This window comes from Micropterus dolomieu, linkage group LG09 (genome assembly GCF_021292245.1).
Source record: "Micropterus dolomieu isolate WLL.071019.BEF.003 ecotype Adirondacks linkage group LG09, ASM2129224v1, whole genome shotgun sequence".
NCBI lineage: Eukaryota > Metazoa > Chordata > Actinopteri > Centrarchiformes > Centrarchidae > Micropterus > Micropterus dolomieu.
Window position 1 is genome coordinate 28,957,696 of NC_060158.1, and position 24,906 is coordinate 28,982,601.

A 24,906-nucleotide genomic window follows, 5' to 3' on the forward strand; every position below is an offset into this window, starting at 1 on the left:
TGATAGCGAGGAGAAAGGTCATCTTAAGGGTCAGGTGCTTGGCCTCAGCCGACTCCAGGGGTTTGAAGGGGGCCTCAGCCAGCGCTTCGAGAACCACTGCCAGGTCCCAGGTGGGAACCCTGGAACGAGTCATGGGTCTCATCCTCCGGGCTCCACGGAGGAAGCGCACGACCAGTGAAAGCCTCCCCAAGGGCCCATCACTCAGAGGGGCGTGGAATGCTGCAATGGCAGCCACATACACTTTGAGCGTGGACAGGGAGAGGCCAGCAGAGAAACGGTGCTGGAGGAACTCCAGTATCACGATTACCGAGCAGGTAACTGGGTCCACCGCCCATTCTCTGCACCAGGTGGTGAACACATTCCACTTTAGGCCGTACATCCTTCTCGTGGACGGGGCTCTGGAGCTGAGCAGCCCCCTCAGGGGCCAGACCCATAGCTGCCACAGGGCGGGGTGCGGGTGAAAGATCCGGCCCTCCGCCTGGGACAGCAGGTCTCTCCTCAGAGGGACCTGCCAGGGCGGGCCCTCGAGGAGCGATATTAAATCCAAGAACCACACTCGTGCCGGCCAAAACGGGGCTACTAGTAGTAGACTGATGCCGTCCTAGCGGACACGCTCCAAAACCCCCTGGAGCAGAGCGACTTGGGGAAACGCATACAGACGCAGACTCAGCCACTTCTGCAATATGGCATCCAGCCCTAACGGGGCTGGGGGCGAGAGGGAGAACCGCAGGGGACAGTGCGCCGTCTCTCGGGATGCAAACAAGTCCACGTCTATGGGGCCAAACTCTTCGCATAATAACTCCACCACCTCGGGGTGGAGTCTCCATTCCCCGGGCCTCAGCCCCTGTCTCGACAGCAGGTCTGCTCCTTGATTCTGGGTCCCAGGGATGTACATCGCTCTGAGGGACAGCAGTCTCTGCTGGGACCGCAGGAGGATCTGATGTGCCAGTTTGCATAATGGGCGCGAGCGCAGACCCCCCTGGTGATTCAAATAGGCCACCACTGCCGTATTGTCGGTTCTGACAAGGATGTGGCGACCGCGGAGGGCGGGCAGAAAATCGCCAACATTTCCAGGCAATTTATGTGCCAAGAGAAATGATGCTCCTCCCAGGAGCCTCTCGCGAAGCGGCCGTCCATGACCGCGGCCCATCCCATGAGTGAGGCGTCTGTCGAAATAATTGTTCAGCGACAGATCGCTCTCAACACGGGACCTTGGGACAGGAACCAAGATTTCCTCCATACAGACAGGGAACGAAGGCACCCGCTCGTAACCTGTATCAGACGGAGCGGATTTCCCCTCGGGGAGAATCCCTTGGATTTTAGCCACCACTGCAGGGCTCGCATGTGCAGTAGCCCGGAAGGTATTATACTGGACGCTGCTGCCAGGAGACGCAACACCCTCTGAAAGTGTTTTACAGTGATGGCGCGGCCTATCTGCACTCCGGTCACTGTGAACAAAATGGACTCGATGCGTACGGGAAACAGGTGGGCCCGCATCGTCATTGAGTCCCACACCACCCCTAGGAACGTAGTCCGTTGGGCGGGTGTCAGCACGCTCTTCTTCGCGTTGAGCCGCAGTCCCAAATGTTGAAGGTGGGCGAGGACGACATCTTGATGCCGAACCGCTAACTCTCGAGACTGGGCCAGGACAAGCCAGTCGTTGATGTAGTTCAGTATGCGGATGCCCTGGAGCCTCAACGGAGCCAGAGCTGCATCCATGCATTTGGTGAACATGCGGGGAGATAGTGCTAGGCCGAACGGAAGAACCCGATACTGGTAAGCCGTGCCCCCGAAGGCGAACCTCAGGAACTTGCTGTGAGAGGGACGGATGGAGATGTGGAAATAAGCGTCTTGCAGATCTACTGTGACAAACCAATCCTCGGATTGGATGTGACTGATGATGGCGGGGATGGTAAGCATCCTGAACCTGAATCTCCTCAGAGATTGGTTCAGGGACCGCAGATCCAAAATCGGACGCAATCCTCCGTCCTTCTTAGGAACCAGGAAGTATCGGCTGTAAAAGCCGGCTTCTCTGACCGGTGGGGAAATGAGTTCTATGGCCCCTTTCTTTAGCAGAGAGCGGACTTCCTGTCCCAACACCTGGCTCTGTTCTGCGTGTACTGCAGTCCCGTCCATCCCGCAGAATCTGGGGGGGGCGAACCCGGAACTGCAGCCTGTAGCCATCTACTACTGTGCTCAGGACCCACGGGGAAATGTTTGCGAGGCTTCGGCAATCTTCCGCGAAATTCGCCAAGGGGACCAGCCCCTCAGTGGGAGAAACTACGGCTGTTGCTGGAGCCACCATGAGAAAGGGGACCTCGATCGGCCTCTCTCAGGGGAAGGGGGGCAGGGAAGGGGAGGAGGCGGGTCCCCCTACTCAAAGTCTCAGGACCTCTTCCCCCGGACCCGCCGAGACTGAATGACGGTCCTCAGATCCGTCTTCCCGGGGGGCTGTGGGCGAGAGCGCCGTCTTGCGTCCCAGGTTGGTTGAGGGGATCCCATGAAGCGACGCTCTGCTTCTGGCTGCGGCGGTAGGTGCTGGACGAAGGCTGCGTCCGCCTTACCGTCGCGGTACTGGAGTCTGACCAGCGGGGGAGATATCGCTGAAACGCCTCTCCCTGAGTTTTGGCGTGCTGGAACCTGTTGACAACAGCATCCACTGCTTCACCAAACAGGCCAGTAGGCAAGAGGGGCACATCAGCCATCAAGACAGCCATCGTGTGCAGGCTGGCACCAGCTCGACCCGCTGCCATGTAGGCCTTGCCCACCAAATCGGACGTCATCCGACACGGCTTGGTGGGGAGTGCCGGCGTCCGGAGGGATGAGGAGAGGTTGGGAGAGAGATAGCTAGCCAGCGCCTCCTCCACTCGTGGCATCGCTCCGTAGCCGTGCTGTCTGATCTCCGTCACGTTGCCGTAGTCCAGCCGGGGGGACGTAGACAGCTGTGCAAAGAAGGGTTTGTTCCACGATCCGGGCCGACGCGGGGGTGGCGCTCGGTGTCGCTCGTCTAGTTTGCTGCCCACCGATGGCTGCTGCACCGCCTATGGCCAATCAATGTGCAGCTTGGCCCCACTGCCTGGGCGTGCGACATCCCCAGGCATGAGACGCACATCCCATGGGTATCACCTTCCGTGATGAAACGCTCACATGGAAAGACACACTGTCGGAATCGCTTCGACATGAGCTGCTTCGTCTCGACTTCAGGTAGGATGATGGAGCTTCCAAACATAGCCAGAGTGCCTGCTGAATAGAAAGAAGCTAATGTGTCCTATGTGCCGGCGTGCTTATATACCCCCTCTGGTTTCGCCGTCACATTCTACCGTTCTAGTAACACCAATAGGATGGGAGTAGTTTCATTCATAGTTCAGCCCTGCCACGGCCAGAGGCGTTCCCATAGTGTCGTCAACGACGCAGTTCGAGTTCCCTCGAAGGGGAACTACTGGAAAAAACGACTGACATGTCTGTGTGTGATCTTTATCTGTCTGCCAAAGCAAATCAGTTTAGAGAGTACACACACATACATTTAATGCTATGTGAAAATTCCCAAGTGAAATTACTTCACAGGTTGCACATCTGAATTCTTGGAATAGTAAGTTGCTTCAATGCTGAAACTGAAGAAAGAGAGAACAATATATGAAATATTTGTGTTCTTTATGTTTGCTGTTATGTCTTATGTCTATTTTTTCCAGCATGCAATGTCACTATCCACAACCGCTGTCGAGACACTTTGCCAAACTGTGCCAAAATGAAACAGAGGGTAAGACACAGGCTACACCACAAACCATCACAACTTTAAATACTGAAAGATATTATTAATATGTTCAAGATTTCGGTTAAATAAACACTTGCACACACAAACCTAAATGATGTAAGCGAAAAGAAAAAGACGTTCGTTGCAAAAGAGAAAACCTTTTGGTGCTGCATCTTTAGAGGTGGTATTATGGTTTTTGGCTTTTCCCCTCTCCTTTATTGAGTTATATATCTTTTTTGTGCACGTACTAGGTTTGCAAAGTGAAAAAGCCCAAAGTCAGCCCCAAAGGGAGTTCCCATCTCCCACAGAAAACACTGCTGTGAACTGCCTGAAAACAGCTTGTTTGTAGTCCAGCCTTTACTTCCCTTTCTTGTGATGTCACAAGAAAATACGTGTCATAACACTAGCTACCCTCCAAGCAGTTAATGGACATAAAGTTGTTACTGTGATGTAGAGACAGAGCCCAGTTAAAAATTTATGGATAAAAGAAACTTTTGTTACAGATTAAGAACTCACCACTCTTGCTCCAGTCCATATTGCCAAGCTGGTCGGCAACATGTAGCCTACAGCTGAATCGAAGCTGTTCACCGTCTTTTCGCTGACCCGCCTTTCTCTGCTTCTGATTGGCTATTACCAGCCTTTCGCTGACCTGCCCTTCTCTGCTTCTGATTGGCTAGTAGTCCTTAACTAGAAATTGCGCATGTGCAACTCCCAACAAAGATCTTTTAGAGACAAGATGTATCTTTCTCAATTTTTTTAGATAAAAAATATGGTGTTTTTTGAAAATTAAACCATGTAAACCTGTTGTGGTACAACCCCTGAATAGGATTTTGAACCTGAAAATGGGCATAAAACCACCTCTTTAAAACATATAAACGGTACAGATGCTCTCATATACCTCTTTGTAGCACGACCATGCAGTCATCACACAATCTGACATGCTTCAAACAGATATTCTAGTTTGACACAGATTGTGACCAAATGTAAATTAGCAAGAAACTACTGATATACAACACACAAACCTATATAAAGTATATCAAAGAAAGTAGAAATCATGAGAGAAAAAAATAAAGCAAGTAGTCACATAAATTACACAGTTTTGAGGGCTACTTACTTCGCATACCATATTTCATGCAGGGCATGCCTGGTAAGTAAAGACCCTTTACCGGTCAGTTTGTAAGCGTCTGGCACACTTTTGGCCACACTTCTGCTGAGACATTGCACATCTACCCTGGTGGAAGCATGCATTAGTGTTGAGAATTTGAGTTTTATGTGAAAAGAAATATTGTTTAAAGTGTCTCTTAATGATACATTAGTTATAGGATTTAGAAATTATTCATTTGGGCCTGTTTAAAGAAACATGTTATCTGGATATTAGGTTATCAGGTTATCTGGTCCCATCCATACTACTGCGTTTTGGTTTTAAAACGGAGACCTAAAACGGAAAAGTGTGGAAACGCTACCGACCCCGTTTTTCCTTTTCATACTCTGGGTTTTGGTTTAAAATGGAGACTTAAAACGATGATGTGGATGCTCACGCTTGGCTGTCTGATTGGGTCTTATAAGTCATGCAAAGCAGAAACACAATGCTACTGACAGAGTTTTTGATTTGGTGTTTCTATTAAAATATTTTGAACCGTGTAAATAACATTTAGGCTATAGCCTACACTTGTACTGTGTAAGTCGCCGTTTACTTTGCGACGACTCCCAGCCGCTGTTAACTCCCGTGTTACATTCAGTAACAGCCCCAGCTCGTTATTGGTCCATGCAAAATAAAATCTGGTGTGGTTCTTTGTCTGTAGTACTTTATTCTTCCCCCAAATCTTCTCTAACTACGGAATAGACCATCTGCTTCATGTTTACACTGGCATGCGCAGGCCCAGCGTACGTGAACGGCCACTCAATGTGAATTTTCAGTCGTTTTAATATAGACGGACATCAACTCTACAACGCAGCTAAAACGCTGGTGTGGACGGAGTCAGAGATCGCATTCGTAACAAATACGGAGTGGTGTGGATAGGGCAGGAGTTATCTAGATAGATTTGCTGTATTAAACCCAGAACTCTTAACGATGGAATATGGCCTGGTCTATAGATCTCCAGGTTTACTATGCAGTTCTCCATATAACATCTGTAAAGGTGGAACCTACTTGGAACGTGCTGTCTGTATCTTCCACATTTGCGACAGTTGGTGCGGAACACCTGTAGACACCATAGGACTGTAAACCCTTTGTACTTTACAATCAGACCTACAGCGTTAACCAGAATTTACAAGTTTACTTACATAATGTACTCAAGAGTTATCATGAGAAAAAACTGTATGTTCAGGTTAGTCTTTTTTTATGATGAAAACTCTCAACAGCCAACATTGTTTTAGTTTTGAATGTATTTTATTACAAATACAAGTCCTGGAATTACACATCATACATGGGATTTGCTCAACAAACCAACAGTTTATTATACCCAAAAAAACTAGATCACAAACAGAAGAGTGTATGGCTCTTCTTAGCTATCTTGTCTAAACAACAGAATCCATTCTCCATCCAGCAGACCAAGAGACTGGAACATTAGACAGTCTGACCCTCCTCACGTGATTGGCAAAGCAAGTAAAAGGCCAGGCTCAGTTAACCATGACAATGCAGTCACACACATTTTGTACCATTTTATCTATGACAAGTAACTACACACAATATTTTTTCTCTGTTCTAGCAGCAGTCAGAAGATAGGCAGTTCAATCCTTGTCCCCGGTCTGCATGTCAGAGTGTCCTTGGGCAAGATAGTCTAGAATGGCTAGCATTTAGCAGGGGTGGCATGAGAATACACGTAAGGAAAAAGGCACTGGAAACAATGAGAGGCCGTTTAGGGTGAAAACACACACTAACAATGTGCGCACACACACTGAAACCAGGCACACACCTCCAATATGTCCACTCAAACACACACTGAAAGCACTGAAATAGGCCGTATCTGAGTGCGTGCGTATAAAATTATTTCAGTATGCCTGGAAGCTGTAGTGTAACAGGAAGGCTTATTCCTGTCCTTACTTTCAAAATAAAAGCATGGTGAACATGAAGAAACATTGATTTGTGTGCAAGTGATATTCCTTGTAGTGACACATTGTGTATCTAGGCAACTATATGCACAATTAATCATGTGCTCACAGATTTGGGAAAAATATTCAGTTCAACATCCCTAAAACTACAGGGAGAGATTTAATGCATGTCACATTTAATATTTGCTTTTCACCTTCAGATATTTCATATGCTTCATCTCTTTGTCTGCTTATTCACATTTTCACGCTTTGCTTTATGATCTACAATATGCAATGATTTTCTTACCTTAGAAATATGACAGACTTATCATACATGTATTTTTACCGTACCCAAACTGAATACATCTCTCTTTAGCTAGCAGCTTCAGTGACTTGAAATAACTACAACAATGAAATAACTTCCGGTCACACTGAAATTACTTCACATGCACAGACTAACACACACACACACACACACACACAAGTAGCTTGTATCCCGCACTGTGTGTTGCAGTGTTTTAAGGTGTGTGTATTTCAAGGTTTTCACCCTAAACAGCGTCCCATAGAAAACGCTCATGAAAACACTAGAGATACAACTGGAGACAAGTTAGCTGAGAGCCAACCACAGGAAGTTAGGAACAATCTGGCATCAAGTAGCAGGAAACCAGGAGTATTTTACCAGAGGGATGAAGAGATGATTAGGATCAGGTGAGAAGCTTTGCCATGTGCACAGAATGAAGCAGAGCCCACAACACACACACAGACACACAAACCCACAGACAAAGGAGGAGGGGAAACAAGAAAAATACATAAACACCAGCGTCACAGCGCTGGCGTGCCACCTCAATGAACACCTGCAGGTGTTCTACTAGTCTTGTCTGGATATTCTAAATTCTTAAATTAAAGGAATCCAGGATTTCTCCTCAGGCCCATAACCCTCCTAGTCCACCAGAAACTGCTATCCCAGGCCCCATCAATGGATGTCCAGTATCTTTCGGACAGTGAAAGCCGGATGGTCATCAGTGACTTAGGGGGGTTCACTCGGAGCTGAGACAAAGCACAGTGCCATCTCCATGTCCTGATTAGCCCCCTCTGTCTGCCCGTTGATCCTGCGAACACTATCCTTAGGAGAAGTTGGAGGTGGCTCCCAAACTCATCTAAACCTGGGATGAAAACTGAGGGCCCGGGACCAACACAATATCCAGGTGTTCTGCCATCTGTGATTCTGAAGACCACTTGGGAAGGGGGACAAAATGCATAACCTTAGATAAGCGGTCACTGTGTTACTTTTTGACAGTGGAAGTCCAGTAACAAATTCCACAGTGATATGGGGTCAGGGATGGGTAGCGGCTGCAGGAGCCCAGCTGGAGGCTAATAAGAAGCCTTAGGAAATATCTAAGATAACTTAACCAAAAAAATACTGCACTAAGCACCAAACCAAAATATACAAAAATTAAATAAAGCAATATAAAATTATTGTTTATAATTGACATTACTTGCCAGAAAAAAGCTTTTACTTTTAAAGGCCTGTTCTTAGTCTTTCACACCCACCCTGGAAATGCTACAGCCAATTCCATTTGTTCTAGTGTAGGCCTACAGCATTCCTGGACCATATTCAGAATCTTATCTGAATACTGTTTGTATATATAAAGTAATTATTATAGGTGATTTTAATGTTTATGTGGATGTTGATAATGATATCATAATACTGGTGGTAGCAGCAAATGCGGTTTCATAGGCTACTACAGAAGTAAAAGTTGAAAATGACTATTGTTTTGTAGACATTTTTGATAAACGATACTGGTCAGCGCTAATATCACTGACAACCACTTTGCATTTCCTGTGACAACTTCATAATAAAAGTCAATCCCCCAGTTAAATGCCTTTAATGTGAAAGGGGACATATTCAGTTTGCATTAGCAGTAACTTAATACAGCATTTTATCTGTGAATTCTGCCACAGATGCACAGTTCATAATACTGCAAATATATATATATTGCAATACCTTCATTAGTGGCATTATGCAGGCCAGATGGGAAGATTTGGTGGGCTGGGTGTGGCCTGCGAGTCGCCAGTTGTGTGGCGATATTAGGTGACACAACCAAATCATAAAATATGATTTTTGTCATTAATACTTGTATTTAATCACCCTGTAATGAGGTACTGCTACAAGTTTTCTGACAAATTACTCAAAAAGTTCACTATGGAAAATAATGAAAATGGCACTGAGCTATTGAATCCATACATTGATTTAACAGTAAGAAACTTTAAAAGTACAATGCTCTTGTGCAATCTACATACTGATTTGTGTCCTTTATTACCACAGCAGCAGAAGACGGCCCTTATGCGGAATAACTCATCCTTGCAGAATGTCAATCTGCGCACAAAAAGTGAGAACTCTTCTTCCACATGTCTCCTAGTTCTCCTTTTGCCATTCCTATTTTTCTGTTCTTCCTCCCTCTCTGCTTGTTAATTCTCCTCTTCCTCAAAATGTTGAACTCTCTTCTTTATCAAACTCTCGTCTCTCTTCTCCCTCATTATGCTCCTCTTCCTCCTTCTACATCTATTTCCATTGTCACTCTCCCTCTTTGGCTTGTTCTCTACCTGCAACATATTTTTATTCTGTAGCTCCAGGAATGCGCGAGCGTCCGAGTTCAGCCATCTACCCTTCCGACAGCTTCCGACAGACCCTGCTGGGATCCCGCCGTGGTCGCTCCGGCCTATCTCTGTCCAAGAGTGTCTCCACCAACAACATTGCAGGGTGAGCTTCACTTTTAATTGTCCAGCAGCTACGGTGCTATGTAATGCACACTCCTTAGCCAAGGCACAGGCAGCTAATTCAGTTAAATAAATTTATAAATTAAATTTATATAGTGCCAATTCATACAGCAGTTATCTCATTGCAATTTTCATACAGAGCAGGTCTAGACCATACTCTTTGTAATATTATTTACAGAGACCCAACAATTTCCACTATAAGCACTTGACAACAGTGGCAATAAGCAAATACCTCAAGCCTAACCATGACTCATGGTGGGGGGCCATCTGCCCTGACTGTTTGGGTCAACCAGTTCTCACTCCCAAGCATGGTCAAGACTCCTTGGAGTCAGTGTAACGCACTGAGGAACCACTTAGCGTCATAGTTCAAGGCAGTGGGGGAAGCCCTGTGCCGTCATTATTTAATGCTAAAGGTAGGTGTAGGGTATTTAACAGAAAAGTCTGAGTAAGGAGGTGGACGGGGTGGACTGGGTGGGCCAGAAACCGGACTTTCAGTCGGGTAACATTTATTTGTTTTTATTGAAGTTATTAAGTTATATAAGTTACACAAGTAAAGGTACTTTACTCACATAAGTTAGTCATGGGGTCTTGACCAAGCATCCATATAGACGAGTTGGGAGTGAGAAGGTGTTGGTTGGTATTGGTATGATCTAGCCTTTTATTCACATTTTCATTACAATTCAACTTACAGTGTACAGCTGTGTACAGTTAGTCCATTGGGCCTACACAGAAGTATAGCTACATGACCCATATTCAGCGTGATGGGAAAATTTACCATGGAGTCACAAAATAAGTGTCAGCCAGCAGTTTCCCTCACTGGTTTCATAAAAGCGCAATGCAGAAACTTCTCTTCATGTGTGCATTGTGAGCAGTGGATTTATTTAACAATAAAATGTTTGTATTTGACAGATTTTTAAAATGTAGATATGGAGTGTGAATTCATTGCAAAATAATTCCAACTGCCAACTGCTGGTGCTGTTGGCCACCACCCAGCTTTGCTAGGCCTAAAAACACTCAACTTCCTGTATTGCATTTTCAGATTTCGCATTACATTAGATCACACTAGATATTGTCAGAGCTTGTGTGACTTGATAGTACAATTTTGAATCTGCATTTCTGTAATAGATATTCCATATTCACTTGCCATATGCTGAACATTTGCTGCTCCTTTAGGATTATCTTATTTTTAATTTTACCTTTATTTTACCAGGAAAGAAATCCATTGAGATTTGTAGTCTCTTTTACAAGGATGTCCTGGCCAAGATAAACTAAATATTGACTCAGAGATATATTGTTTTAAGGAGTCAGACACTGCACAAAATATTGACACTCATTATGTAGGAATCAATGGTTCCTTGGGCCACAACCTAACCTGCTAAATTTAATGTAGAACTGTAATTAATTCTTTTAAACCGCTTAAAATAAATACAGGACCAAAAACTCACTGATGTTTACTTTACCTGGGATAAAATGATTTTTAAGGCACAGTATTTTGGATAGTTGTTATCATTTTTAGTTTGTAACCTAATAAAATAATATAATAATAATAATAATATAATATTGCGATTGTACAGTTTTACCAACAAAACATCCATCCATCCATCCATCCATTGTCAAGCGCTTATCCTGCCTACAGGGTCGCGGGGAACTGGAGCCAGTCCCAGCTTACACTGGGCAAAAGGCAGGGTACACCCTGGACAGGTACCAACCGAACAAGTTATTTAATCAAAATGTTTTGATATTGTGGGGCAATTCGCTCTCAAAATAAAATAACAATTGCAATCTCTGTTTCCCTGGAACTAAATGGGGTCTGGCTAATAACTGGAAAACAATCATGTCAGTCCACTCTTATGTGATGAAACTGAGTTTACCACTCCAGCAAGGCTGACTCTTAGTAACGACCAAGCAATGGAGACAATTTCCCTGTTGAGACAGCCAGTCAACTTGAGCTAACATTAGTGCTTTCTACAGATTGTGAGATTCCCAAACTGAATACATCTCTCTCTCCCTGTATTTGTCGGCCCTGTGGACTTTCTCCATCAGCAGTGGGCTATGTTTTATAAAGTTGCTGAAATGACACACTCTCTGAGAGAGAGAGAGAAGAAGACGGACAGACGAAACAAAAAGCACCATGTGTGTGACATGTCACGGCAGGGGCGCGTGAAACCCTGAGCTTCTGCAGTTTTGTTTTCTGTGACTGTAAGGTCCAATAGGTAGTACACATTAAAATAAATGTGTATGTGTGTATATTTGTCTTTGTGTGTGTTGTAGGACCCTGAATGATGACTCTCCCTTGGGGCTGCGCAGGATCCTTTCCCAGTCTACAGACTCCCTCAGCTTCAGGGCTAGAGCTATGTCAGTGGAGTCTCTCAACGATGATGGTATCAGAACATTTCAACTACATATCAAAGTAAAATGGCTGTCAGTTATTAGTTAGACTTTTGATCCACTGTGTTCCATAAATTTGTTTCTGTTCTCTACACAGACAGAATAATATTAAACATTCACTTTAACATGAGTTTGACTGCAGAAGGGGGTGATTAATTGTAAGTTCAGTTGGACTTGATGGCTTGATCTGCTGAACTTCGATTTTTTGTCTCTTCACATCCTGGTCAGTCTGTGATCTCTTGTGCTGATGGGTTTCTCTTGTGTAGGAGACCTCTACTATACTTCCGTACTGGAGGAGATGGAGTTAGAGGGCCAGGATTTTAAGGCGGACTCGTGGAGCATGGCGGTGGACAGCAGTTACTTGCAGACACACCGCAAAAACATCATCAAGAGGCAGGATGTCATCTATGGTGACAAGAACATCATCCATTTTTCAGCAGTAGATTATTTTTCTTCCCCATAGCACAGACTATCGATGTACTGCTGAATATGCAGGACATAGATTAAATTACTACATAGATACTATTTACTGTAGGTAAACATAATTAAAATGTGATTTAAAAGAATACCAGAAATGCAATTCCTTTTGTTGCATGAACTGTGATTTTGATGTGTGTGTGTGTGTGTGTGTGTGTGTGTGTGTGTGCGTGTGTGTGTGTGATGTGTGTCCTTCTCAGAGCTGATTCAGACAGAGGTGCACCACATGCGAACACTGCATATTATGGAAAGGGTGTTCCGACAGGGCATGCTGGAGGAGCTTCAGCTGGATCCCATCACCGTGCATGCCATGTTCCCGTGCCTGGACCAGCTGATCAGGATTCATTCCCATTTCCTGGCACAACTTCTCATGCGGCGCAACAGCAGCCTGCAGCCTGGATCCAACTGCAACTTCACCATTCACAAGCTGGGGGACATACTATTAGAGCAGGTGACTACCGTGTATTCTCACACAGACACACACCAACAGACCAACAGGCTGACACAGTGAAAGAGAACAGGAACTGAAATATAACTTTATTTGGTAATTATCTTAAGTATCTTTATGTTTATATGGTATGCAGATGTGTACATTAAAGACTAGAGTCATGAGTCCAACATGGGTTGGTGATAATGTATTTATTATTATTATTTATTTTTAGCTTCAGCTTTTCAAATTGTATTCACTGATTTGCGTGACACTACTATTGTGATTTTTCCACCACAATAATATCAAATATTTGTTATCATGACAACCTAAATCTGTATTAGCTCAGAGCAGTGCCTCCTTTTCCACAGACAGCATGAGTTCTCTCCCTCTCATGTTCACACACAGACAAAACAACTTGTGCGTGTGCTCTTCTGCCAGTTCTCAGGCCAGTGTGCAGATGACATGCGGAAGACCTACGCTGAATTCTGTAGCCGCCACTTGAAGGCTGTCAAATTGTACAAGGAACTACTGGCCAGAGACAAGAGGTTCCAGTGCTTCATACGGGTGAGAAAATAAATAAATAGAAGGTATATAAATATGATGACCTTTTTACATGTGCACACACTTGAGAGTGGACATTGTCATAAACTGGCTCAAGAAACGTGTCAAGAAAGGAGTCCAGCCAAGGTAATACATTTACATGTACAAGAATAATTTATTAAAAGCAGTGCTTAAAGTGGAAAACAAATAAGAAGAGGGTGCTACTCCTGACTGGACAGTGAGTGCAAAAGATTCTGTCTCAGGTGCTGAGCCAGAGCCTTGTGAGGGTAAACCAATAGTGAAGCCCGTTAAAGGGGACAGCACGCATGAAATGGAACATGTAGTAGCCATAACACCCTGCACAAAAGCTATATAGAAGCCAAATTGGCAAGTCTTAAATATTTTAAATCTCTCTTCATTGTTATCTTGCTTTCCAGTCTCTAACTTATCTTTCTGTTAATAAACAAAATCCTCAAAGGTGACTTTCAAACAAAATGAAAAAGAAATGACAGACATAATTTTGCCGTGTGTGTCTCTCTCTGGCTCTGGGCAGCTGATGAGTCGAGGACCCTTGCTGCGCTGCCATGGGGTTCAGGAGTGCATCTTGTTGGTGACTCAGCGGATCTCCAAGTATCCTGTTCTTATCCAGCGCATTCTGGAGAACACTAGCGGTGAATCACCTGTCACAATGGCATTATTAGTCCACTTTATTTCACATGGCCCTGTAGGATTTCACTGCAAAAAAAAGGAAAAGAAAAGAACACATTTGCAATGGCTTTTGCAGCCATTAAACCTGCACAAATAAGAGAAAAAGAAACAGTGTACTTCTCAAAGCACCTGAAAAGGGTGAAATGCACCCCTAACTGTGCATCTCGATGCTATTGGCACATATTTAAATGAGGTAATATGCATATATTTGGCGTAAAATTGGGCCCTTTATGTGCAAATAATCTTCACTGCAAAGAAAGTCCAATTCACAAACACCAGCGCTAATAGTCACAAACAGTTAGAGTGAAATTATTAATGTCTTCAGAGAGTTGGGTGTCTCACCCAGACTTTCCATTGATCAGGGCAGTGGTGATTGTAGCCAGGTGAAGCAATAGCAATCACAATCACAGTGCATCATGTGTGCATAGATGGCACAGACAGTACAATACCACAAGGGAATGAAACTGGAAAACAACAGTAAACCTATGCTGTGAGATGCTGCGACGATGGTTACACACTGTAACAGTCCAGAGCAGAGAGAAAACATGCTCAGAGACATGAGGGAGAGCACACAGTTAAAGCACCACGAATAATCACTCTGTCAAAACCTTCAGTACAGAGGGAGTCATAGAAAAACGAGACATCCCACAGATGGGAGCAGAGGGAGTTAATACACAATTAGAATACTTGAGTGGAAAGTTTTATTCTTGAAGTTGCATTTATACATTTTCTTCAATCAAATGTTGCTTAACCCTGGTGTGTGATATGCAGCCTCAGTACACTTTACGAACAAATGTTCCCGGGACCACTACAGAAAATTCTGTAACAAAGGCAAATTGCACTTAGCATAAACCAATTCTAAAAGCAATAGTAAATTCATATAGAAGATCTTTCGATCTGTCAATAAGCAGTTTAATGATTGATGCATAAATACTATTCTGCCTATATTGTGTTTGTTGTCTTAGGTTCGTGTACTTCCACAATAATCCTACTTTTTTTCTCTTCTAGAGGATGAAGAAGAAGCTTCCTGTCTGGCCCAGGCTCTCTTGATGAACAGAGAACTTCTTAGTTCAATAGACCAACAGGTACCACAATGCTTTCTGAGCACCGTATTGTCCAGAATGTAAGGCGATTTTATGGTTGTTAGCATTTCTCAGGTCTTTTTGACCACATCACCATGACATTCTTTGACACGAGCGTGTGTGCATTAAATATAGTACCACCACAACCACTACTACTAGCAATAATAATAAATACAGCCGCAAGTGGCAATGATGGGGTGCAGGCAAACTGCTACCCGTCAATCAAAATTCTTGTATAGCATTTGGATGCTGTACAAGAAGCCTCTCGATTTTCTGAAGTGTGGTCATCACTATTTGCTGATGCTCTGTTGAGATATATAAGTCTATTCCCAGAAACATTTGATGTACCTCATGACCTTCACGTGAAGACGTGTTTCACATGACCACATTTATTGCTATTTTGATTAAAACTGGCTTTTATAATTAAAATGTATTGAATAGATCGGAAATTCTTTAACAGATTTAGTTTCAGTGAAGTATGTAGATGATCCCGACTACGGATTTGGGACGAGCATTTTTGAGATGATTTGAGAAGCTGAGAGGAAAAAAATCACATAATTTGACATTATTAGTGCAGAAGACCAGATTCAGATGACTTGAGACATTAAAATTATGAAATAATTTTGACTCTAGCCGTTTTTGATACAATTGTGAAAATGTAAACTTGATTATTATTGTGGTGTATAACATATGTGCATTTGACGCATAACAGTTTAACATAGCACCGTAGCAGCTGGCCACATTATAGCGTCAACTTGAGGTCAGTGAGTGTCATTAAATCAAAATGCTCTCTATTTGTATAGTGCCTTGCTAGTGTTCTGACCACACTACATCGCATTCACCCATTCACACACATTCATACATGAACCTACGTGTTCATGAACCTACGTGCACTCACACACATGGAACTGCCATTGGGGGCAATTCGGGGTTCCGTATCTTGCCCAAGGACACTTCGAAATGCAGCCTGGAGGAGCCAATGATTGAACCGCCGATCTTCCGATAAGTGGGTAACCCACTCTACCTCCTGAGCCACACCAATCACACATCAAACAGCAAGCATCTAAATGAACTTAGAGCATAACATAAATCGCTCTGTAATCACTGTACATGGCTGCAGTTATTGCCATCCACATATCTCTCATCTCATCACAGCGGTGACGAGTGGTAACGTAGATGGTAGAGTTTTACAACATAAACATCTAAAAACTGGAGCACAACCTTACTCTGTTTGGGACTGTGAGCTGCACTTTATCAGAGCTGCTGAAGTTAACGTGTGTGGATTTGTAGTGAGATTTCTGCCTGTGTTTCAGTTACTTTCGGTTTCACATGTAACATGCAGTCCCAAACGGCATCGGTCAAACAGTCTGAAGGGGATATCGTTACTTCCAGCGGATTGATAACGCAATTCACAACAGAGTATAGGGCAGGTAGACTGAATATGCAGAAAGTTTTGAACATGAGCAGAAAACCTGCTGAAACACAGGAGCTACAGGAGAAACAGATCTGAAAGCAACATAGAATACCTGAGAGCTGCACTGCATGATATTCTGTTACAGTTAGGCTATAGTCACTTGCCACCTGAATTATGTGTTTTTCTTTACATAAATAAATAAAATAAAAAATCACCACAAAGTGGTGCAGAAAAATTCCCAGTTCTAGGAAATAATCCAGCATTAAAGATTTCTTTAATTTTCTTTAATTTTAAAAATGAGTGTTAAAATCTCGTCTCTTCTTGATCTCGTGGTTTGAGTGTCTCGTCACACCCCTACTACTAAAATATAGATTCTATACCAGGAGAGGATGAAAATATCATACTTTCCTTCATTGCATCTCCATTTACTCTTTAAGAGAAAACGCTCTGTAGAATGTTTATTTTTTGAAGTTTGTAATGTTAAATGTTTAGAAATTTGCTACGCCCTCTTTAATCAATCATTACCTAATTGTATGAGTCATGACCTTAGGTCGTGCAAACCAAATTCTGTACGAATCCATGCAGCTGATTAAAACATATAAACTGTTAATGTTAATGGCGGCCACTGGAGACACAATATCCTATACCTAATATCTGAACACATGCGACACATGCAGATCTGGTTAAAATGGCAAAAGACAATCTTGATTTATGCATGTTTATGTAAAATTTAACTTAAAGGAAAGTTTTCAGCAGCTAATATTTTCATCAGCTTGAGGTTAAACTAATCGATACTGTTAGATGATAACGTTACATTTAGTGCATTTAGCCACCGTGACACATCAGTGTTCAGCTCGCCTGCCACTTTTCAATAACTGTTTGTGTCTATCTTTCACCAGAGGCTCAGCTGTGTGAACCCAGTTAAATGTATTGGATGATAACGAAACAGTTAGTGAGCTAGACTGAATATTTTTATTCAGCCAACTAAAACACAAAATCTAAATATATACGTCACATGATTGGCAGTAATGTAAGTTTACCTGTCCAATAGGATGAAAGCCAACTCTGGGTCAGTTTGTTGGTTCCAGAACAAAGTGTCGGTCTCTCGGGATGTTAACTGTGAGAGAGAAATATAGATGACATTCCATCAAACAAATTTTGACAGCTACTTCCGGTCCCGCACCCAAACCGGATATGTGTATGTAACTGATAAGAGGGGTGTATCCGGTCCCGCCCCAACCGTAAATATGTGTATGTAACTGATAAGAGGGGTGTATCCGGTCCCGCCCCAACCGTAAATATGTGTATGTAACTGATAAGAGGGGTGCGTACATCCTTCCGTTGTGTGTTTTTGACTGACAATTGGAGGAGGTTTTTCATTGATTTAAAGACTTTATTAAGTAATAAAACATGAACTTGAATGAATTAACTAGTAGGTGTTTATGGCAATAAATTTATCATTAAAAAAGTATAGCAGTGAGTTATAAGTAAAGGAGGAATCTCCGGGGCCAGCAAAGGATCAGTAGGAGGTTTCTTCATTGATTTGGAATCAAGTCAGTCTTTATTATTAAACAAGTAAAGAATAAATTGAAATAATTACAGTAAAGCAGTAAAATGGTATAACGGTGAGTAAAAATTAAACAGCATTATAAATTACCTTCAACAGCATGCAGCAAAATAAGAGTGCGTTCCAAAATTAAACTTTGTAAAATCTTTGCTAAAGCTTTGTCTTACAAACTTGCCATCATTATCTCTCAAAAGCTGTAGCCTAGTCTTAAACTTGTGAGTCTGTGTCTCTTCTTCTTTGTCCTCTCTCTTTCTGGTGTAGCATAGGCTGTGCAGGGTGAATTGAGGAATGTGCTCCATCCCCCGCACCTCCTTCCCTCCCTCCCTCTGTTTTCTCAATGAGCCGTGTTGTGTGTTGTAACTGTCATTAGCATCTTCAGGTAATCTTGTAGACCAATTATGGAATAGTGTTATCTATAACCCCAGACTCCGGTTGTTAAAAACGGTCTGGTTTTATCAGACAGAGTTTGTTTTTGAAACAGGAACCTATTTTTATCAGAGACAAGAGTTTGGAACTACAGACTATATAATAATCTGGTCGTACCAGAAGTAACGGTCCCCAACACCTCACCAGTTATCTCCCACATGCTGTCACATACAAAATAAGAGAGTGGGCAGAGTTACCCGTGAGCCAATGATAAGAGACTAGGAGGGGTTACCATAGACCAATGATGGGAGTCTGTGAAAATAAAAGGAGTCCATTTAGTCATTCAGAAACATATAACAAAACTATTCCAAAACAACCTTAACATGAGCAAGAGAGCAGCCAATTCGAAGATGATCAGCCAGACACCTGTAACGAGTTATCAAAACTCAACCCCGGGAGGAGCCCCCAAGAAACGAGTGTTGTATTTAAGCCGGATCCAGACGCCGCCCCCCGATACACTTCATGAGGAATGGAATTTAGATTCAGGACGTGTAACTACCACGCTGCCACACACAGCATACAGTTGGCGGGTGGTGGCTTTGTTTTGGACAGTGTATGGTTATTGTCTCCACTAGGGATGACAGCGAAAAGTCGAAGATTTGATGCTTTGATAGGAGGAGCCTGATTCGACTCCCAATCTCACAGTCGAATCTTCACAGAGCTGTTATGAAACAAGCATCATAGCATTTTGGCGAAATGCGGGTGCTCACTGCCTGACTTTAAATAGAACTACCGGTTTTCTCCCAATAAGTTAATGTGCAGCTTTTTATGATATAAATATCAACATAAAATCCTGTAAATGCTTTCATTAAATCCATTAAAGCATGTGTGTGTGGTAGAAGAGGGAGAGAGACGGAGCACCAGAAGCGTCGGTGATGTGTGGCGTTGTACATGAACTTTCTGGGATATTTATATAGATAATCACCATTGATGAACCACACAAAGAATATTATATTGTTTGCAAACAGTAGGCTTCTTAGTGATGTCATGCTTGCACTCGCTTAGCCAATGTTGACTTTTGTTTGGGTTTAACTGGAAAAAATCACACAAGGTTTTGGCGCCTGTTTTCTTTGTCTTTTGGATTGTTCTTTGTGTAAAATTCCCTGTAGGCCTCATTCCTTTGCTCTCATACTGTCCGGTCCCAACAACAATTACAACTTGAATGGCAGCCAGGAACTTGTGTATCATTCCTGTCTTCTCGGCATGGTTTATTTCTTCCTCTCTAAAATGCAGTCCAACTGGACCTGAAGAAGCCAAACACATTGTTCATTGTTTACACATTCTTTGTACAGTCCATTAAGTGTACGGTGGCTTGTTTTAGATATTTCATTACTCCTGTGATCTACCAGCACCTGAATTTTGTTGCTGTGCATGAGGAATTTCTTGTTTTACATTTAATGGAATTATACATCCATATATTATAAATTCATGTTCATTACTAATACTCTCTTTTGGACTCCAAATTGAAGATGACTTTTATCCTGGTTGGCAGATGGAGGACCTGGAGAAAACGCAGCGGCTGCAAGAGATCCAGGCCAAACTGGACCCACGGGCTGAGGCCAGAGTAAGGGATGGAGGAATTTTCAAGCCTGGAGAGTTGCTCCGCCGCAGACTCATCCATGAAGGGACCCTCTTCTGGAAAACGCCAGGATCCCGGCTCAAAGGTACCCAACAGTGTGAAAACATTAGTCTTTCTATAAAGTGAAGCAGGGGCTCAGCAAGGGGCCCTTCTCTCTTCTCCCTCTGAATAATAATAATAATATCTGAAAAGACGCTCTGGCTCACTTTGTGTATGCGCCATCACCTTGGCCATTTAGTGCTGCACAGAAAGATGTCTTGTAGGCTCAATCTGGTGCTACAAATAATAAAGAGAAACTAGTACTTAAGGTTGACAGTCACTACTGGCTACTGGAAAGGCCGCTACAGTGACAGGCTCCCTCTCACCAAGGGTTATTGTTATGGCTACCTCCCTAAGCTACTACTGCAACAACTGTGTGCACAGGCCTCGTAATAGCTGCTAACTTGCTAACTTAATCTGGTTGACACAGTCACTAACACGCAGTGAGCAACACAGTGTTATTAAATAAAGGCATTAATATTGTGCACTGGACCTGTTACAGGCTCACCTGAAAAAAAAAGTATGTTAGGTAACCAGTCCCTGCACAGCATTTTTAGCTTTCATCTCTGCATTCAATGTCTAATTAATCAACACATAAAGTAAAGATTACTTTCTCAGCAAGCAGTAACTGCTGTGACTGCTGTGACTGCTGCCTGCTGATGTCAATGTTCTGTTTAAAATTGGCGGCAGCAGGGTGCAACTCCATTACCATGGCTGCTGGCAATATCTGATCCTACCAAACTATGCGATACATCACAGGCTGCTGCTCATCATGTAGTCAGCAAGAGTCATGTTACCTACTATCACTGAACAAAACAATTATCAGTGACAAAAAACTCTAATAGAAAAGCTTCCATAGTTTGCATGTTAGAGTTTTGTCTCATACTCCCCTTTCCAATTTTTCAAACTTTATTTACAGTGTTGGGAAAGTTACCTCCATAATGTAATAGATTATAGATTACTAGTTACTGTCATTTGAGAGTAATTAGTACAATATTTACAATATTACAATATTATTGTCTCTGAATTGACTACTTTTGAGTTACTTTCACTGTTGTTTAAAGGGCACATTATTCTGATATAAGATGTGCTGCATAGGTGGGTTGTAGTGATGTGCAGGGTTATATCTGCGGTTGGGGTGGGTCTTTGTCATCAAAATGTACCTTCTGATTAATTGCGGGGGGGAAAGGGGATTGTTGAAATAGGATGAATCGTCTCCCCATTAAAAAAGACGCTGTGCACATATACGCACGAGGTACAGCATCATAACATCATTGATTATTTGAATCCCCGACACTCCGACGGGATCAGTCAGGATGAGCTGACAGCAGCCTCTCTGATCTTGAAAGTAATTGTTAAAGCACAAAGACACAGCCTATAGAAATCTATTTACGCATGATCCATCAGGGAAGCTCCTGTCTTGTTAAGAGGAGCTGAACTCCCCCTGCCTGACCAGTTTACACCCTGCCATCTCGACCAACTGATTCCAGCAACAGGAAATAATGTTACTCTTTTAGTCAAGGATTTTTCTGCTGCCGAAATGTTTCTCGGAATTGGTGAATGACTAAAAACTTTCGCCAGCACTGCAAAATGTCACCATGTCACATGAAATTTAAACCTCGCGGGAGCGTCCGGCGGCCACGGTTGCTTTTCTCTGGCTGCACAAAGTTGGAACCACACTATTGCCTTGTCTCGCGGCATTTTTCATTGCATATCTTTTAAACTTCACATTTTACTGCCCTGGTGGAAGAAAACTATTATTTTTACAACTAACAACATTATGATAAAAAGACTGTGCCTATCATGTGATCAATAATTCTTACACTTTCAGAATATGCATTAAAAGAAGCGTATTTGTTTGTAGGATGTTGCTTCTACTGTGCACACAAGTGTTTAATTTATTAATTAACAGGGTAAATGCCCAATAAAAACGTTGCACTGTTTTCCCAAAAGCTAAAATTATGGTATCAGTACTAGTTTGTGTTTCTATTGTATTTCCAAAAATTAAAAAAGACCTTTTGGTACGATTTGCAGATTGCTTATCTAATTGAACAAAGTGGAGAGGAGCCTTGATCCTCACCTGACTATGCCTTTTTAAACTTCATGGATTATGTGGTTTCTAAAGGACTGTGGTACAGAAACACTGAGGCTTCAGTACCTAGTTGTGTTTTGTGCTTAGACTCAGGTATTCATACCTGCAGGTCTAGTGTTGTTGTTTTTTTTTGTGTAGACGTTGCAGTAAATGGTCTGGATATAAGGTACTCCAGGTAGAAGTAATATTTCCTCCTTCTACTCGTTATACTATAAAACTATATCGATATAACAAAGGAACAATTTAAAACAGCTCTAAAAAGCCACCTTACACTACCTGCTCAGCAGCAAACAGCAGACAGATACAGTTAGAGTATAACAAAAATAACAATTGTAACAGAAGGTGTCGAGCAGGAACATGGGGGCAGCAGGTGGCCCGCAACCACAGATCCAGACCCCACAGTTGTGGAGCCTGAAACACTTGCAGAAAGTGACAGAAGAAGAGAGGAAAGAGGCGGGAAAGTACAAGACAATGGGAGAGGGAAGAAGTCAAACTAGGAACATGCATTAAAGGAATAAAAATGCATACAGGTGGAGAGGGAGAGGAGGAGCTCAGTGCATCACGGGTATCCCGGCAATCTAGGCCTATAGTAGCATAAATAAGGGATGGTTCAGGACTCACCTGAGCCAGCCCTAAGGGCCCGTGTCCACCAAAAAGTTTTTTTCTGACGCCAGCGTCAATTTTTAATTCATTGCAATGGGAGCACTACGTTTTTACGAGCTAGTAAATGTTTTTTTCGGTCGCCGAGAGTTGAAAAATGTTCAACTTTGGGGAAAAAAGCTGCGCTCGTCACCGTCACTTTTTACCCAGCCGTCCAATCACAGTGCAGGAGGGGCGGGACAAACACCGCACCGAGCACATCCGATCTTGAACGAAACGATGTGCATACTCGCGGAGGTGTTTCGTCTCCCCCGAAAATTAATAATAATAATAATAATAATCTTTATTTGTAGAGCACTTTTCAAAAACAAGTTACAAAGTGCTTTAACAAGTGTAAAGACAATAATACCCAAGAGACAATAAAACAAAAGCAATACAAGATAAAAGCATGAAAACATTGAAAAGACTAAAATACACGTTTACGATAAATATAAAATTAGTAAAATACAATAAAATAAACGGGATAAAATAAAGTCAAATAAGAAATCTCATGAACCCACGTACGTCTGTGCTCTCATGTTTCAGCCTTCAATTCATGCAGAGCAAGGGCCAGAGCAAGTAGGCCTATATACTTTGTGGTGACATTTTTACATTCATGAAAATTAAGTAGGGGAGAGCGGGGTAAGTTGTCTCGTCGTGTAAGTTGTCACACAGCTCATAACTCCAACACTAGAGGCTCTATGTCAAAAATAAAATAGCCATTATTTTTTTGCTTCAAAAGTAAAACATTTGCACTTTACATTTTATGTATTCCAACCTTATTAGGTATGAATGTTGAAAACTTTGCACAAAGTAGAGAAGACAATAAAGTGTCTTTTAATACTTCAACTGAAGTCCTATGTTAAGCTAATCTTGAGATGTAGCTGACATTAGCACACATGTCAGTTTGGGGCAAGTTGTCTCAGTGACTTTGGGGCAAGTCGTCACATGTGATTACTTGCCCCAGTACAAATAAACACATAGAACATGCTCAAAAAACTGGTGTCAGAGATAATTGTGTACTTACCTCTGACACCAGTATTAAATGATACTGTAAATAGAATATTATACCCTGTAGTTTACAGCAGCAGCCCTTTGCCTGGACAAGACTGAATTCATGAAAGAGTATATACGGTCTTATGCCGTGCTGTAGGCATGTAATGTGTTAGCAGATACAAACACACACACACTACATCATACAGTTATTAATTTAGTTAGGCAACAAGGGTAGTAGACAAATAAGCTTGTAATTAATTTGTAATTGCATGGAGGAATGTGTTTTTGAAGGAAGGAAGAAAATTATCAACAGAAGACAAGAGAATGACAGCACACCACCTGACATAATGTTAAAGGCAGTCAGGCAGGTGAAGTTGAAGAACAAATCAATCCGAAGTATAGCTAAGGATTTTGACAGGATTTAACAAGCTGCTGACAGCTCTTTTGGCCTCATCTATGTGGAGTCTTTTTCATACAGTATTCCAAAGAAGTGTGTGAAATGCAACAAATGGGCCTGCGATGTTTGCACCTCAGGCCAGGCAATTTATGTGTGCCAGAACTGTGACTATAAACACATGTCTGATTAGTCAGATACATATGTACGTTGTATAGAAATGCAAAATTAGTTGCATTAGTGTGTTTAAACACCTCATCTGTTTAGTCAAGAAGTTACACATTTAATAAAGTTATCTGCAGCATTGTATTCAATTACCATAGATCTATTTGCACTTCAGAGAACGTTACTTTCCAAAAATTCTCTAGCCTTGATTGTTGATTGATTTTATTTTTAGTTCTGGTTACAATTTGAAATTGAAATCAATATTCACAAGTTTCTAACTGTTTGATAATCCAGTGTGACGACTTACCCAATGCAGTGTGACAACTTCCCTACAACTTCCGATGGGGCGAATTGTCACAAGTGCACACTCTATATTCAACAGTCTACAACTCTATAATGAGATGAGATATG

At 42.5% G+C, this 24,906-nt stretch overlaps 1 protein-coding gene across 2 annotated transcripts in view; it reads left to right on the forward strand.

The window, feature by feature from the left end:
- Positions 1–24,906, forward strand: part of arhgef1a (Rho guanine nucleotide exchange factor (GEF) 1a) — a 107,686-nt gene that overhangs the window by 63,343 nt on the left and 19,437 nt on the right. For both annotated transcript variants that reach the window (XM_046059286.1, XM_046059284.1), the window contains exons 3-12: positions 3,690–3,757; positions 9,108–9,171; positions 9,410–9,542; positions 11,831–11,940; positions 12,214–12,357; positions 12,625–12,875; positions 13,293–13,418; positions 13,948–14,065; positions 15,111–15,187; positions 20,084–20,255. In XM_046059286.1, the coding sequence (XP_045915242.1) occupies positions 3,690–3,757; positions 9,108–9,171; positions 9,410–9,542; positions 11,831–11,940; positions 12,214–12,357; positions 12,625–12,875; positions 13,293–13,418; positions 13,948–14,065; positions 15,111–15,187; positions 20,084–20,255 (1,263 nt within the window). The remainder of the gene's footprint in view (positions 1–3,689; positions 3,758–9,107; positions 9,172–9,409; positions 9,543–11,830; positions 11,941–12,213; positions 12,358–12,624; positions 12,876–13,292; positions 13,419–13,947; positions 14,066–15,110; positions 15,188–20,083; positions 20,256–24,906) is intronic.